At 56.8% G+C, this 16,562-nt stretch overlaps 1 protein-coding gene across 1 annotated transcript; it reads left to right on the top strand.

Moving 5' to 3' along the window:
• The first annotated feature begins 2,177 nt into the window (after window positions 1–2,177).
• LOC130596226 (protein phosphatase 1 regulatory subunit 16A-like) lies at window positions 2,178–12,185 on the top strand. The gene is made up of 9 exons (XM_057403593.1): window positions 2,178–2,433; window positions 4,029–4,099; window positions 4,676–4,821; window positions 4,908–5,011; window positions 5,108–5,232; window positions 5,328–5,453; window positions 7,937–8,012; window positions 9,789–9,918; window positions 11,219–12,185. Exons 1-9 carry the CDS (start codon window positions 2,178–2,180, stop codon window positions 12,183–12,185), a joined length of 2,001 nt encoding a protein of 666 aa, XP_057259576.1.
• The last annotated feature ends 4,377 nt before the right edge of the window (window positions 12,186–16,562 follow it).

The raw sequence follows: 16,562 nt of genomic DNA, 5'->3' as shown, positions 1-16,562 counted from the left end.
CTGGTCTTTACTGGGCTCTACTGGTCCATAGTGGTCCGTACTGGTCCGTACTGGTCCATACTGGTCCATTCTGGTCCGTACCGGTCCATACTGGTCTGTATTGGTCTGTACTGGTCCATACTGGTCCGTACTGGTCTCCAGCAGTCCATACTGGTCCATATTGATCTGTACTGGTCTCTAGCAAACCATACTGGTCCATACTGGTCCGTACTGGTCTCTAGCAGTCCATACTGGTCCATACCGGTCCGTACTGGTTCATACTGGTCCATACCGGTCCGTACTGGTCCGTACCGGTCCATACTGGTCCATACTGGTCCATACCGGTCCGTACCGGTCCACACTGGTCCATACTGGTCCATACCGGTACATACTGGTCCATACTGGTCCATACCGGTCCGTACCGGTACATACTGGTCCATACTGGTCCATACCGGTCCGTACTGGTCCATACTGGTCCATACTGGTCCATACTGGTCCATACCGGTCCATACTGGTCCATACTGGTCCATACTGGTCCATACTGGTCCGTACCGGTCCGTACTGGTCCGTACTGGTCCATACTGGTCCATACTGGTCCGTACCGGTCCGTACTGGTCCGTACTGGTCCATACCGGTCCATACCGGTCCGTACTGGTCCATACTGGTCCATCCCGATCCCTTACCTCGCATCCACCACCTCCCGCCCGCCAGGTGGCGCCTTTCCCCTCCCGCCGCCATCTTGGTCGCGTCCTGTCCCCACCCGCAACCCTCTCGTTCCCATCACCCCCCACTTCCGGCCCGGGTCCCCGCCCACTTCCGCCCTCACCGGAAGCGTTGCGGCGTTGCCACGGCAACGGCAGGGCCCGGGCCTGGTGCGGCCGCGCAGGTACCGGGGGGAAGGGGGGGGGGGGGGAATGGGACCGGGACCGGGACCGGGACGGGGTCAAGGGGGGGGGGGGAAGGGGTCCAAATGTGTGGGGGAGGGGGGGGGGGATGGGACCGGAGCGGGGGAGGCCGCGGTGTGGGAATGGGGGGGGGAGGGGAGGCCTCGGGACAGGGCCCCCCCATCCCCATCCTCCCCCCAGGCCTTGGGATTCGAATTGGGAATGCGATGGAGCAGGACCCCTCCCCCCCCCCATTCCCGGTTGGATTTTGCCCGGCGTAGTTCCCGGTTCCCAAGGGATTCGCTTCCGCCTTGGGTTGGGGGAGGGGGGGGTGGGGGTGGGGTCAATCCTGGGTTAGGGAACGGGGAAAACGGGAGCGGGGGATGGGCAAAACGGAGCTTTCTTCCCTGTTTCCTATGGGATCCCTTCCCTTCCCCTATAGGATCCCTTCCTTTCCCTATAGGATCCCTTCCCTTTCCCTATAGGATCCCTTCCCTTTCCCTATAGGATCCCTTCCCTTCCCCTATAGGATCCCTTCCCTTTCCCTATAGGATCCCTTCCCTTTCCCTATAGGATCCCTATAGGATCCCTTCCCTTTCCCTATAGGATCCCTTCCCTTTCCCTATAGGATCCCTTCCTTTTCCCTATAGGATCCCTTCCCTTTCCCCTATAGGATCCCTTCCCTTTCCCTATAGGATCCCTTCCCTTTCCCTATAGGATCCCTTCCCTTTCCCCTATAGGATCCCTTCCCCTAAAGGATCCCTTCCCTTTCCCTATAGGATTCCTTCCCTTTCCCTATAGGATCTCTTCCCTTTCCACTATAGGATCCCTTCCCTTTCCCCTATAGGATTCCTTCCCTTTCCCTATAGGATTCCTTCCCTTTCCCTATGGGATTCCTTCCCTTTCCCCTATAGGATTCCTTCCTTTTCCCTACAGGATTCCATTGTTAAGCACAGCCCGCACAATCCGGACCCGGTGCATCCAGCACCATTCCAAGCCAGTTTTCCCAGCTCCTCCACGCCCCTGGCCCCGCGGTGGACACAATTCCAGCGAGCAGGAAGCCCTCAAGTCCCTGTGGATCATTCAGCTGACGGCGACGCTTTGCCCTCCATGATTCCGGAATCCGACGGCGTTGGATGCTCAACCCCCATGGCCGTCATCCCGGAATTCCCATCCCTGCCTCCGGAATGCGCCGCCAAGCCCCGGCCGAGCCCCGGGATCCAGGGCTAAGCCTTCCCCCAATTCCCGTTTGGGAGGTGATGCCGGTGGCGACTCCGGCGCCGTTCCCGTTGGGATCCACCGGCAGCGCTGCCCATGGCCGAGCACCAGGAGCTGGTGGCCGAGATGCCGGCGGTGGCGCGGCTCGGCATTCCCGACCGCCTCCGGCACGCCCGGGAGCGCCGGGCACAGCAGCTCCGGAGCTGGGCCCAAGCCGAGCGGGAAGCGCCGGGAGCCGAGAGGAAGAGGAGGAGGAGGAGGAGGAAGAGCGGCGGCGCCCAGGGGAAGAGGGTGACGTTCCCGGAGAACGTCCGGCTCTTGGAAGCGGCCGCCCGGCACGATGCGGAGGAGGGTGGGTGAGGGGGGAGGGAATCCCGTGGGATTGGGGTGGGAAATGGGGTGGAGATCCCGGATTTGGGTGTGAATGTGGTGGGAAATGAGCCTGGAGCTTGGGATGTTGAGGTGGGAGCAGGGTGAGGTTGAGCAAGGGCAAGGGATTGGATTTGGGTTGGGATAATCCCAATCCCGTGATGGAGGAATTTTCCTGTGGGAGATCCGATGGGATTGGGCTTGGAAATGGGGTGAAGATCCCAAATTTGGGTGTGAATGTGGTGGGAAATGAGCCTGGAGCTTGGGATGTTGAGGTGGGAGCAGGGTGAGGTTGAGCAAGGGCAAGGGATTGGATTTGGGTTGGGATAATCCCAATCCCGTGATGGAGGAATTTTCCTGTGGGAGATCCGATGGGATTGGGCTTGGAAATGGGGTGGAGATCCCAAATTTGGGTGTGAATGTGGTGGGAAATGAGCCTGGAGCTTGGGATGTTGAGGTGGGAGCAGGGTGAGGTTGAACAAGGGAAAGGAATTGGATTTGGGTTGGGATAATCCCAATCCTGTGCTAGAGGAAGTTTCCATTGGGAGATCTGATGGGATTGGGGTGGGAAATGGGATGGAGATCGCGGATTTGGGTGTGAATGTGGTGGGAAATGAGCCTGGAGCTTGGGATGTTGAGGTGGGAGCAGGGTGTGTTTGAACAAGGGCATGGGATTGGATTTGGGTTGGGATAATCCCAATCCCGTGCTGGAGGAATTTTCCTGTGGGAGATCCGATGGGATTGGGGTGGTAAATGGGATGGAGATCCCAAATTTGGGTGTGAATGTGGTGGGAAATGAGCCTGGAGCTTGGGATGTTGAAGTTTGAACATCATGAGGTTGAACAAGGCCTAGGAATTGGATTGGGGTTGGGATAATCCCAGTCCCAGGCTGGGGGAAGTTTCCATTGGGGGATCCGATGGGATTGGGGTGGTAAATGGGATGAAGATCCCAAATTTGGGATTGAATGTGGTGGGAAATGAGCCTGGAGATTGGGATGTTGAGGTGGGAGCAGGGTGAGGTTGAACAAGGGCAAGGGATTGGATTTGGGTTGGGATAATCCCAATCCTGTGCTGGAGGAAGTTTCTGGTGGGGGATCCGATGGGATTGGGGTGGGAAATGGGATGCAGATCCCAAATTTGGATGGGAGTATCCCATAAAATGAGCCTGGAGCTTGGAAGTGTGGATATGGGTGGGAGATTGAAGTTGAGGCGGGATGAGGATGGGGTTGAGATGGGAACACCATGAGGTGGGAGCAGGGGGTTGGGCCAATCCCAATCCCAGCACAGGCTGGAAGGGGACGGGATGGAGCATCCCTGAGGAGAAGGACTTGGAGGTGTCGGGTTTGGAGATGCTCCATGGGATCCAGCTCCATGGCTCCAGAGGGACCTGGATCGCCTGGAATGGGTCTGGAAGATGCCATGGAGAAGCTCCATGAGGGTGGTGGGAGCCGGGAATGGGATGGATGGAGAAGTTCCGGATGCTCCCGTCGCCAGCAGCCGTTGGCTGGCGCTTGGAGCACCCTTTGGTCCCTTCCATCCCATCCTTATCCCATCTCCAACCCCGTTCCTCATCCGCAGTCCGACAATTCCTGGCCAGCGGCATCAGCCCCGACCTGTGCAACGAGGACGGTCTCACCGCGCTGCACCAGGTACCACCGCAACCCCCCCAAGATCCTTCCTGGATGGAGCTTCCCACCTTATCCCATGGTTTTCCACCTTATCCCGTGGTTTTCCCCACCTTATCCCATGGTTTTCCCCCTTATCCCGTGGTTTTCCCCACCTTATCCCATGGTTTTCCGCCTTATCCCATGGTTTTCCGCCTTATCCCATGGTTTTCTGCCTTATCCCATGGTTTTCCGCCTTATCCCATGGTTTTCCACCTTATCCCATGGTTTTCCCCACCTTATCCCATGGTTTTCCCCACCTTATCCCATGGTTTTCCACCTTATCCCATGGTTTTCCACCTTATCCCATGGTTTTCCCCACCTTATCCCATGGTTTTCCACCTTATCCCATGGTTTTCCCCACCTTATCCCATGGTTTTCCCCACCTTATCCCATGGTTTTCCCCACCTTATCCCATGGTTTTCCACCTTATCCCATGGTTTTCCCCACCTTATCCCATGGTTTTCCACCTTATCCCATGGTTTTCCACCTTATCCCATGGTTTTCCACCTTATCCCATGATTTTCCCCACCTTATCCCATGGTTTTCCCTCTTCCCAAGAGCTGCATCGATGACTGTGGGCCCGTGGTGACGGCGTTGGTGGACGCCGGCGCCGACGTCAACGCCGTCGACAGCGAGCTCTGGACCCCTCTTCACGCGGCCGCCACCTGCGGCCACCTGGGCCTGGTCCAGCTCCTGATCCAACGGTAACGCCGGGATCAGGATATGGGAATGGGCACGGGGGTGAGGGTCCCGTGGGTCCCGATCCCATGGGTTTATCCCTAAATCCCAGCGGAGCCGATCTGTTGGCGCTCAACTCCGACGGGAACATGCCCTACGACCTGTGCGAGGACGAGGCGACCTTGGACTGCCTGGAGAGCGCCATGGCCGCGCAGGGTGAGCGGCACCCCAGTGGATCCATTGGGATCCATTGGGATCCGTGGGGGATCCCTGGGGATCCGTGGCTTGTCCCTTCCTTGGTGGCGCCCTTAGGGATCACGCAGGAGAAGATCGAGGAGGCGCGCGCCGCTCCGGAGCGCGGGATGCTGGCGGAGATCCGGCGGCTCCTGGATGCCGGAGAGGACCTGGATGCTCCACGGGGACACGGAGCCACCTTGGTAGGGTGTTGGGAATGGGGTAGTTGTGGGGGGGGACACGGGGACATGGTGGTGCCGAGCCTCATTCCCAACTGGATCCTCTCCATTCCCAACAGCTCCACGTGGCCGCGGCCAACGGGTACATGGAGGCGGCGGAGCTGCTGCTGGAGCATCGCGCCGGGATCGCCGTCCGGGATTGGGATGGATGGGAGCCGCTGCACGCTGCTGCCTGCTGGGGGCAGGTAGGGCAGCGGTCCTGGTGGAGTCGGCCTCATTCCCACCCCGATCGGGCCAAAAGGGGGCCAAAATTCCCCATTTTCAGCGGGATTGTGCTCAATCCTTGGCAAAATGCTCAATTTTCGGCAGAATTCCCCACTTTCAACCAGATTTTGCTCAATTTTGGGCAAAGGTTTCCAATTTTCAGGCAAATTCTTTCTGATTTTGCTCAATTTTCGGCAAAAAGGCCCAATTTTCAGACAAATCCTTTCCGATTCTGCTCAGTTTTCATCAAAACTCTCAATTTTCAACCCTGTTTAGCTCAGGTTTAGGCAAAATTCCTAAGTTCAGGCAAATCCTGCCCAATTGTACTCAATTTTAAGCAAAATTCCCAGTTGTCAGGAAAACCCTGCCTGATTTTGCTCAAGTTTAGGCAAAATTCTAATGTTCAACCAGATTTTGCTCAATTTTAGGAAAAAATTCCCAATTTTCAGGCAAATCCTTCTCAATTTTAGACAAAATTCCAAATTTTCAGCCTGATTTAGCTGAACTTCGGGCAAAATTCCCAATTGTCAGGCAAACCCTGCCCAATTTTGCTCAATTTTAGGAAAAATCCCAAATTTTCAGGGCAGAAATTTCTGATTTTCTGGCAGCTGAATTTTTCAGGCAAAATTTTGTCCAAGTTTAGGCAACACTCTAATTTTAGCCTGGTTTTGCTCTATTTTAGGCAGAATTCCGCATTTTCAACCAGATTATGCTCATTTTTAGGCAAAAATTCCCAATTTTCAGGCAAATCCTTTCCAATTATGCTCAATTTTAGGAAAAATTCCCAATTTTCAGCCTGATTTAGCTGAATTTTGGGCAAAATTCCCAATTTTCAGGCAAACCCTGCTCAATTCTGCCCACTTTTGCCTGATTTGGGGTGAAATCCCCTGCTTTTCAGGTGACTTCTGCCATTTTGGGGGCAAAATTTGGACAATTTTGCCTAAAATTGGGAAACATTGGGTTGAATCAGGTAGCGTTTCCTGAATATTTCAAACCCTTCCTGTTTTGGGGCAAAATCTCCCAATTTTCAGGAAAACCCTGCCTGATTTTGCTCAATTTGGGGTAAAACCACTTGATTTTCTGGCAAACCCTGCCCAATTCTGTCTAATTTTTCTCCATTTTGTTCAAAGTTGACTGATTCTGCCCGCCCATGCCCTATTTTGGCTGAAATAATCCAATTTTCAGGTAAATCTTGCCTGATTTTGGCCGATTTTACCCAAACTGGCCTGGTTTTCAGGCAAATCATGCCCAATTCCACCCAATTTTGCCCAGTTTTGGTCAAAATTGCCACATTTCCAGGCAAACCCTGCCCGATTCTGCTGGATTTTGGGCAAACCCGTTCCATTTTCAGACAAACCCAGCCTCATTTTATGTGATTTGGAGTGAAATTCCCAACTTTTCAGGCAACACCTGCCTGATGCTGCCCAATTTGGTGCAAAGTTGCCAAATTTTCCAACAAACTGCCCAATTCTTCCCAATTTTTTTGCTAAATCTCCCGATTTTCAGGCAAACCTGCCTCATTCTTTCTGATTTGGCCCGAATTTGCTCAAAATTTCCCAATTTTCAGGCAATCCCTGCCTCATTCTTCTTGATTTTGCTCGTTTTGGGGCAAAATTGCCCAATTCTGCCCAATTTTGCTCCATTTCGAGGCAAACCCTGCCCAATTTTGCCTAACCTGGGGCAAAATCACCCAATTTTTAGGTAAACCCTGCCTGATTCTGCCTGATTTTGGGTCAAATCCCTTGATTTTCAGGCAAACCGTGTCTGATTCTGTGGGATTTTGGACAAAATCACTGAATTTTCCACAATTCCCAATTCTGCAGGATTTTTCCCAATTTTGGGCAAAATTTACCAAATTTCAGGCAAACCCTTCCCGATTCTTCCAATTTGATCTGATTTTGGTCAAAGTTTCCCCGTTTTCAGTCAAACTCTGCCTCAGTCTGTCCGATTTGGGGCAAAATTCCCCAATTCTGCCCAATTTTCAGGCAAATCCTGCGCAATTTTGCTCAATTTTGCTCAAATTTTGCTCAAATTTGCTCAATTTTGAGCAAAATTCCCCAGATTTCAGGCAAACCCTTTCTGATTTCCTTCATTTTGCCCAATTTTTCCCCAATTTCCCCCAATTTCCTTTCATTTCCCACATTCCCTCCATTTCCCCCATTTCTTCCCATTCTCGCCCATTTTCCCCCCATTTTTCCCCAATTTCCTTCCAATTCCCCCATTTTTCCATCATTTTCTCTATTTTTTCCCCATTTCCCCCAATTTTCTCACATTTTCCCCAATTTCCCCCCATTTCCCCCCCTTTTCCCCAGTTTCACCCCAATTTTCCCCCATTGTCCCCCATTTTCCCACAATTTCCCCTTTTGCCTGCATTTCCCCCCATTTTTCAGGCAGTTTTCCCATTTCCCCTCCATTTTCCCCACAACTTTCCCATTTTCCCCCCATTTTCCCCCATTCCTGGCAGCTGCCCATCCTGGAGCTCTTGGTTGCTCATGGAGCCGACCTCAATTCCAAGTCGGAGCTGGATGAGACGCCCCTGGGTGAGTCCTGACCTTGTGTGTCCATCCCTGATCCCATCCCTGATCCCATCCCTCTGTGTGTCCATCCCCATTCCCATCCCTTTGTGTGTCCATCCCTGATCCCATCCCTTTGTGTGTCCATCCCCATTCCCATCCCTTTGTGTGTCCATCCCCATTCCCAATCCCTTTGTGTGTCCATCCCTGATCCCATCCCTTTGTGTGTCCATCCCCATTCCCAATCCCTTTGTGTGTCCATCCCTGATCCCATCCCTTTGTGTGTCCATCCCCATTCCCATCCCTCTGTGTGTCCATCCCTGATCCCATCCCTTTGTGTGTCCATCCCCGATCCCATCCCTTTGTGTGTCCATCCCTATTCCCATCCCTTTGTGTGTCCATCCCTATTCCCATCCCTCTGTGTGTCCATCCCTGATCCCATCCCTTTGTGTGTCCATCCCTGATCCCATCCCTTTGTGTGTCCATCCCTGATCCCATCCCTTTGTGTGTCCATCCCCATTCCCATCCCTTTGTGTGTCCATCCCTGATCCCATCCCTTTGTGTGTCCATCCCCATTCCCAATCCCTTTGTGTGTCCATCCCTATTCCCATCCCTTTGTGTGTCCATCCCCATTCCCATTCCTTTGTGTGTCCATCCCTGATCCCATCCCTTTGTGTGTCCATCCCCTTTCCCATCCCTTTGTGTGTCCATCCCTGATCCCATCCCTTTGTGTGTCCATCCCCATTCCCAATCCCTTTGTGTGTCCATCCCTGATCCCATCCCTTTGTGTGTCCATCCCCATTCCCATCCCTTTGTGTGTCCATCCCTGATCCCATCCCTTTGTGTGTCCATCCCCGATCCCATCCCTTTGTGTGTCCATCCCTATTCCCATCCCTTTGTGTGTCCATCCCTGATCCCATCCCTTTGTGTGTCCATCCCTATTCCCATCCCTTTGTGTATCCATCCCCATTCCCATCCCTTTGTGTGTCCATCCCCATTCCCATCCCTTTGTGTGTCCATCCCTGATCCCATCCCTTTGTGTGTCCATCCCCATTCCCATCCCTTTGTGTGTCCATCCCTGATCCCATCCCTTTGTGTGTCCATCCCTATTCCCATCCCTCTGTGTGTCCATCCCTGATCCCATCCCTTTGTGTGTCCATCCCCATTCCCATCCCTTTGTGTGTCCATCCCCATTCCCATCCCTTTGTGTGTCCATCCCTGATCCCATCCCTTTGTGTGTCCATCCCTGATCCCAATCCCTTTGTGTGTCCATCCCCCCTTTGTGTGTCCCAATCCCTTTGTGTGTCCATCCCATCCCCATCCCTTTGTGTGTCCATCCCTGATCCCATCCCTTTGTGTGTCCATCCCTGATCCCATCCCTTTGTGTGTCCATCCCTGATCCCAATCCCTTTGTGTGTCCATCCCCATTCCCAATCCCTTTGTGTGTCCATCCCTGATCCCAATCCCTTTGTGTGTCCATCCCTGATCCCATCCCTGATCCCATCCCTTTGTGTGTCCATCCCTGATCCCATCCCTGATCCCATCCCTCTGTGTGTCCATCCCCATTCCCATCCCTTTGTGTGTCCATCCCCGATCCCATCCCTTTGTGTGTCCATCCCTGATCCCATCCCTTTGTGTGTCCATCCCCATTCCCAATCCCTTTGTGTGTCCATCCCTATTCCCATCCCTTTGTGTGTCCATCCCCATTCCCATCCCTTTGTGTGTCCATCCCCATTCCCATCCCTCTGTGTATCCATCCCCGCTCTCCCTGCCTCCATTCCCGGTATTCCCGGTATTCCCCAGACGTCTGCGGCGATGAGCGGACCCGCTCCAAGCTCCTGGAGCTGAAGCACAAGCGCGCGGCCGTGATGAAATCCCAGGAAAAGCACAAATCCCTGCTCCAGCGCCGCGCTTCCAGCGCCGGGAGCCGCGGGTGAGGCCGGGATCCAAGGGATGGGAATGGGAAAACCCCCTTGGAGCAGCTCCAGTGCCTAAAGGGAACCTGGAGCGGGGCTTGGGGTAAGGGGTGGGAGGAGGAGTTTGGAATTCCAATGGGAAGAGTTGGATGGGGTCTATGGGATGAGGGTGGTGGGAGACGGGAATGGGAATGTTCTGGATGCTCCAATGTGGTTGGATGGGGCTTGGAGCATCCTGGTCCCTTGGGATGTATCCCTATGGAATGGGGTGAGCCTCTGAGGCTTGGAGCATCCGGGTCCATTGGGATGTATCCCTATGGAATGGGGTGAGCCTCTGAGGCTTGGAGCATCCGGGTCCATTGGGATGTATCCCTATGGAATGGGGTGAGCCTCTGAGGCTTGGAGCATCCGGGTCCATTGGGATGTATCCCTATGGAATGGGGTGAGCCTCTGAGGCTTGGAGCATCCGGGTCCATTCAGATGTATCCCTATGGATTGGGATTGAGCCTTAGGGCCCTGGAGTATTCCGGTCCATTGGGATGTATCCCTGTGGATTGGGATGCTCCTCGGGGACCTGGAGCATCCTCGTCCTTGGGGATTTATCCCTATGGACTGGGATTGAGCCTTAGGGCCCTGGAGTATTCTGGTCCGTTGGGATGTATCCCTGTGGATTGGGATGCACCTCTTGGGCTTGGAGCATCCTGGTCCATTGGGATGTGTCCCTATGGAATGGGATTGAGCCTCCAGGGCCTGGATCCTCCCTGCCCATGGGGCTGTATCCCTATGGAATGGGATGCTCCTCTGGGGCTTGAAGCCTCCTGGTCCCTGGGGCTGTATCCCTATGGATTGGGATGAGGCTCTGGGGCTGTATCCCTATGGATGGGGATGAGACCCCGGGGCCGTATCCGTATGGATGGGGATGAGACCCCGGGGCCGTATCCCTATGGATTGGGATGAGGCTCTGGGGCTGTATCCCTATGGCTCGGGATGAGACCCTGGGGCCGTATCCCTATGGATTGGGATGAGACCCCGGGGCTGTATCCCTATGGATGGGGATGAGACCCCGGGGCCGTATCCCTATGGATGGGGATGAGACCCCGGGGCTGTATCCCTATGGATAGGGATGAGACCCCGGGGCCGTATCCCTATGGATGGGGATGAGACCCCGGGGCCGTATCCCTATGGATTGGGATGAGACCCCGGGGCCGTATCCCTATGGATTGGGATGAGACCCCGGGGCCGTATCCCTATGGATTGGGATGAGGCCCCGGGGCCGTATCCCTATGGCTCCATCCGTGCCGTTGCCGGCATTCCCAGGAAAGTCGTGCGCCGCGCCAGCCTCTCGGAGCGCTGCAGCCTCTACCGGCGGGAGCACGAGCGCGAGGCCCTGGTGTGGCAGCGGCGCCGCGGGAGCCCCGAGGTGATTCCCGATGGGAATGGGTCGGGATGGGATCCGCCCGGGATCCCTCCTGTCCCCCTCCCCCCCCTGCACTCTTCCCAACAGCATCCAATGGGATCGGATCCGGAGCAACCCAACGGGGTCCCGAGCCCCCCCCACACCTTGGCCGATCTCAAGAGGCTCCGGGCGGCTTCCAAGGGGCAGCGGCTGGAGCGGGAACGTCGGGATGCGGAGCGGGAATGTCGGGATCTGGAGCGGGAACGTCGGGATCTGGAATGGGAACATCGGGATCTGGAGCGGGAACGTCGGGATCTGGAATGGGATCGTCGGGATCCAGAGCAGGAACGTCGGGATCTGGAGCGGGAACGTCGGGATGCGGAGCGGGAACGTCGGGATCCGGAGCGGGAATGTCGGGATCTGGAGCGGGAACATCGGGATCCGGAGCGGGAACGTCGGGATCCGGAGCGGGGACGTCGGGATCTGGAATGGGATCGTCGGGATCCAGAGCAGGAACGTCGGGATCTGGAGCGGGAACGTCGGGATGCGGAGCGGGAATGTCAGGATCCGGAATGGGAACGTCGGGATCTGGAACAGGATCGTCGGGATCTGGAGCGGGAATGTCGGGATCCGGAGCGGGAACATCGGGATTTGGAATGGGAACGTCAGGATCTGGAGCGGGAACGTCGGGATCAGGAGCAGGAACGTCGGGATCCAGAGCGGGATCTTCGGGATCTGGAAAGGGATCATTGGGATCCAGAGCAGGATCATTGGGATCCAGAGTGGAAACATCAGGATCTGGAACGGGATCATTGGGATCCAGAACGGGATCATCGGGATCCAGAGCAGGAACGGGATCATCGGGGATCCAGGAGCCGCCGCTCCTGAAGCTGACGGCGCCCCTGGAGGAGGCTCCGGGCGGGAAGCGCCGGTGCTGCCGGGTGATGTGAGAGCAGCCGGGGATCGGGAATGCTTGGGATCAGGGATCTCGGGATCGTCAGCATCCTTCGGGATCTTCCGGATCTTCGGGATTGTCAACATCCTTCGGGATCTCTGGGATCTTCAGGATCTTCAGCATCCTTCGGGATCTTCCGGATCTTCCGGATCTTCGGGATTGTCAACATCCTTCGGGATCTCTGGGATCTTCAGGATCTTCAGCATCCTTCGGGATCTTCAGCATCCTTTGGGATCTTCAGCATCCTTCGGGATCGTCAGCATCCTTCGGGATCTTCCGGATCTTCGGGATTGTCAACATCCTTCGGGATCTCTGGGATCTTCAGGATCTTCAGCATCCTTCGGGATCTTCAGCATCCTTCGGGATCTTTGGAATCTTTGGGATCTTCGGGATCATCAGCATCCTTCGGGATCTTCAGCATCCTTTGGGATCTTTGGCATCTTCAGCATCCTTCAGCATCCTTTGGGATCTTTGGAATCTTCAGGATCTTCAGCATCCTTCGGGATCTTCAGCATCCTTTGGGATCTTTGGAATCTTCGGGATCTTCGGGATCTTTGGGATCGTCAGCATCCTTCGGGATCTTCCGCATCCTTCAGGATCTTCCGGATCTTCGGCATCCTTCAGGATCTTTGGAATCTTCGGGATCCTCGGGATCCTCAGGATCTTTGGGATCTTTGGAATCTTCAGCATCCTTCAGGATCTTTGGGATCTTTGGGATCTTTGGGATCTTCAGCATCCTTCGGGATCTTCGGCATCCTTCGGGATCTTTGGAATCTTTGGAATCTTCCGGATCTTCGGGATCTTCAGCATCCTTTGGGATCTTTGGGATCCTCGGGATCTTCGGGACCTTTGGGATCTTCGGGATCTTTGGAACCTTCAGGATCTTCGGGACCTTTGGGATCTTTGGGATCTTCAGGATCTTTGGGATTTTGGGGATCTTCGGGATCCTGGGGATCTTCAGGACCTTCGGGATCTTTGGGATCTTCAAGATCCGTTGGGATCCTCGGGCTCTTTGGGACCAGGAATCCTTGGGATCTTTGGGATCTTTGGGACCTTCGGGGTCCTCGGGATTTTTGGGATCCTTGGGATTTGGACGTTTTTCTTCCCAAATATTCCCGGTTTTTGGTGGTTTTTCTTGCCCTGAAGGTTCTTGCATGCGGGGGCAGCCCCATAGCGAGGGGTGGTTGTGGGGCAGCCCCATGGCAATGGGGAGCTGTGGGGCAGCCCCATAGCGAGGGGTGGTTGTGGGGCAGCCCCATGGCAATGGGGAGCTGTGGGGCAGCCCCATAGCGAGGGGTGGTTGTGGGGCAGCCCCATGGCAATGGGGAGCTGTGGGGCAGCCCTGTAGCAAGGGGTGGTTGTGGAGCAGCCCCATAGCGAGGGGGGATTATGGGGCAACCCCATAGCAATGGGGAGCTGTGGGGCAGCCCCATAGCGAGGGGTGGTTGTGGGGCGGCCCCAGAGCGAGGAGTGGTTGTGAGGCGGCCCCAGAGTGAGGGGGGGGTGTGGGGCAACCCCGTAGCAAGGGCTGGTTGTGGGGCAGCCCCATAGCAACGGGGGGTTGTGGGGCAGCCCCATAGCAAGGAGTGGTTGTGAGGCAGCCCTGTAGTGAGTGGTGGTTGTGGGGCAGCCCCATGGGGAGGAGGGGTTGTGGGGCAGCCCCATTGTGAGGAGTGTTTGTGGGGCAGCCCCATAGCGAGGGGGGGTTGTGGGGCAGCCCCATAATGAGGGGTGGTTGTGGGGCAGCCCCATGGCAATGGGGAGTTGTGGGGCAGCCCCATAGCGAGGGGTGGTTGTGGGGCAGCCCCTAGCAAAGGGTGGTTGTGGGGCAGCTTCATAGCGAGGGGTGGTTGTGGGGCAGCCCCATGGCAATGGGGAGCTGTGGGGCAGCCACGGATGGGGGCATCTGTGGGGCAGCCCCATAGCAATGGGTGTCTGTGGGGCACCCACTGGGTGGGGGGGGTGTTGGCTGTAGGGTGCCCCATAGCAAGGTACATCTATGAGGCACCTATGGGAGGGATCTGTGGGGCAGATCTATGGGGCGCTTACTGGGGGAGTCCTATGGGGCATCCTATAGCAAGAGGTCACTATGGGGCACCCCATAGCAAGGAGCATCTATGGGGCACCCCACACTGAGGATGTGTCTGTGGGGCATCAATGGAGGGGGTACTTATGGGGCACCCCATAGCATGGAGCATCTGTGGGGCACCCCACATTGAGGATGTGTCTATGGGGCATCAATGCAGGGGGGAATCTGTGGGGCACCCCATAGCAAAGGGTGTCTATGGGGCAGCCACACTGCAGGGGTCTATGGGGCAGCCATGGGGGTCACAAAGCACATCTATGGGGCACCCCATAGCAATGAGCTGCTCTGGGGCCCCGCAGGGTCCCTATGGGGCGCCCCACGGCCGGGCCCATCTATGGGGCACGGGGGGGGGGTTGTTCCCATTCCCTTGGTGTCACCTCTCCGCCTGTGCTATAAATACCCCCCCCCGCCCCTTCCCCCCCCCCCCCATGGGTGCCGCAGGGTCCCCGCACCCCCCACTTATGGGTCACCCCCTCCAGCCCCATAGCGCTGCCCCCCCCCCTCCCCGTCGCCCCATAGGGCGCTATGGGGCAGGGACAGCCCCGCCCTGCCTATTGGGTGCTGGTGAAGGTCAGGGTCCACCCCAGCCCCATAGCTCCTCCTCCTGCCCCATAGCACCCGTAGCACCCATAGCACAAAGGTGAGGCGGGGGGGGGGGGTTTATGGGGCTCTGCCCCATAGCGCTATGGGGCAGGGAGGGGGATGTGGTGGTGGTGGCTGTGTGGGGCTGATAAGGGGGAACGGGTGCCCCACAATGCATCCGGGGGGGGGGAATGTGTGGGGCTGGGCCGCATGGAATGGGGGGGGAGCACATGGGAAGGGGTTGCTGTGGGGTGCCCCATGGCAACGGCTATGGGGCACCCATCGGGGTGTCTGTGGGCCCCCCCATTGGTCTCTATGGGGCACCCATGGGGGTGTCTGTGTCCCCCCACATTGGTCTCTATGGGGCACCCATGGGGGTGTCTGTGTCCCCCCCCATTGGTCTCTATGGGGCACCCATGGGGGTGTCTGTGTCCCCCCACATTGGTCTCTATGGGGCGCCCCATAGCAAGGGGTATCTGTGGGCCCCCGCATTGGTCTCTGTGGGGTGCCCCATAGCAAGGGGTGTCTATGGGCCCCCCACATTGGTCTCTGTGGGGTGCCCCATAGCAAGGGGTGCCTATGGGCCCCCCACATTGGTCTCTGTGGGGTGCCCCATAGCAAGAGGTGTCTATGGGCCCCCCACATTGGTTTCTATGGGGCATCCATGTGGGTGTCTGTGTCCCCCCACATTGGTCTCTATGGGGCGCCCCATAGCAAGGGGTATCTGTGGGCCCCCGCATTGGTCTCTGTGGGGTGCCCCATAGCAAGGGGTGTCTGTGGGCCCCCACATTGGTCTCTGTGGGGTGCCCCATAGCAAGGGGTGCCTATGGGCCCCCCACATTGGTCTCTGTGGGGTGCCCCATAGCAAGAGGTGTCTATGGGCCCCCCACATTGGTTTCTATGGGGCATCCATGTAGGTGTCTGTGTCCCCCCACATTGGTCTCTATGGGGCGCCCCATAGCAAGGGGTATCTGTGGGCCCCCGCATTGGTCTCTGTGGGGTGCCCCATAGCAAGGGGTGTCTGTGGGCCCCCACATTGGTCTCTGTGGGGTGCCCCATAGCAAGGGGTGTCTATGGGCCCCCCACATTGATTTCTATGGGGTGCCCCATAGCAAGGGGTGTCTGTGGGCCCCCACATTGATTTCTATGGGGTGCCCCATAGCAAGGGGTGTCTGTGGGCCCCCACATTGGTCTCTGTGGGGTGCCCTATAGCGACCCCCTCGCTGGCCCTTGTGGTGCCGCCCCTTCAGCACCCGCAGCCAATCAGCTTCGGGTGGGCGGGGCCAGCAGCAGCCGCTCCGCTCCCTGATTGGCCGGCGGGAGGGGATGAGCCGTTAGCGCCATTGGGGGGCGCAGGAAGCTGGGGGGGGGGGCAATGAAGCAGCGAGGGTCAGGGGGGCGCTATGGGGTCACTATGGGGCGCTATGGGGTCACTATGGGGCGCTATGGGGGCGCTATGGGGCGCTATGGGGTCACTATGGGGCGCTATGGGGGCGCTATGGGGTCACTATGGAGTCACTATGGGGTCGCTATGGGGCGCTATGAGGTCACTATGGGGCGCTATGGAGTCACTATGGGGTCGCTATGGGGTCACTATGGGGCGCTATGGGGCGCTATGGGGTCACTACAGGGCACTGTGTGG

This window comes from Pezoporus wallicus, unplaced genomic scaffold (assembly GCF_028554395.1).
Source record: "Pezoporus wallicus isolate ANWC-B61680 ecotype Strahan unplaced genomic scaffold, APGP_CSIRO_Pwel_v1 contig_11485, whole genome shotgun sequence".
In the NCBI taxonomy this organism is placed as follows: Eukaryota; Metazoa; Chordata; class Aves; order Psittaciformes; family Psittacidae; genus Pezoporus; species Pezoporus wallicus.
This window is presented reverse-complemented; position numbering and strand designations above follow the sequence as displayed.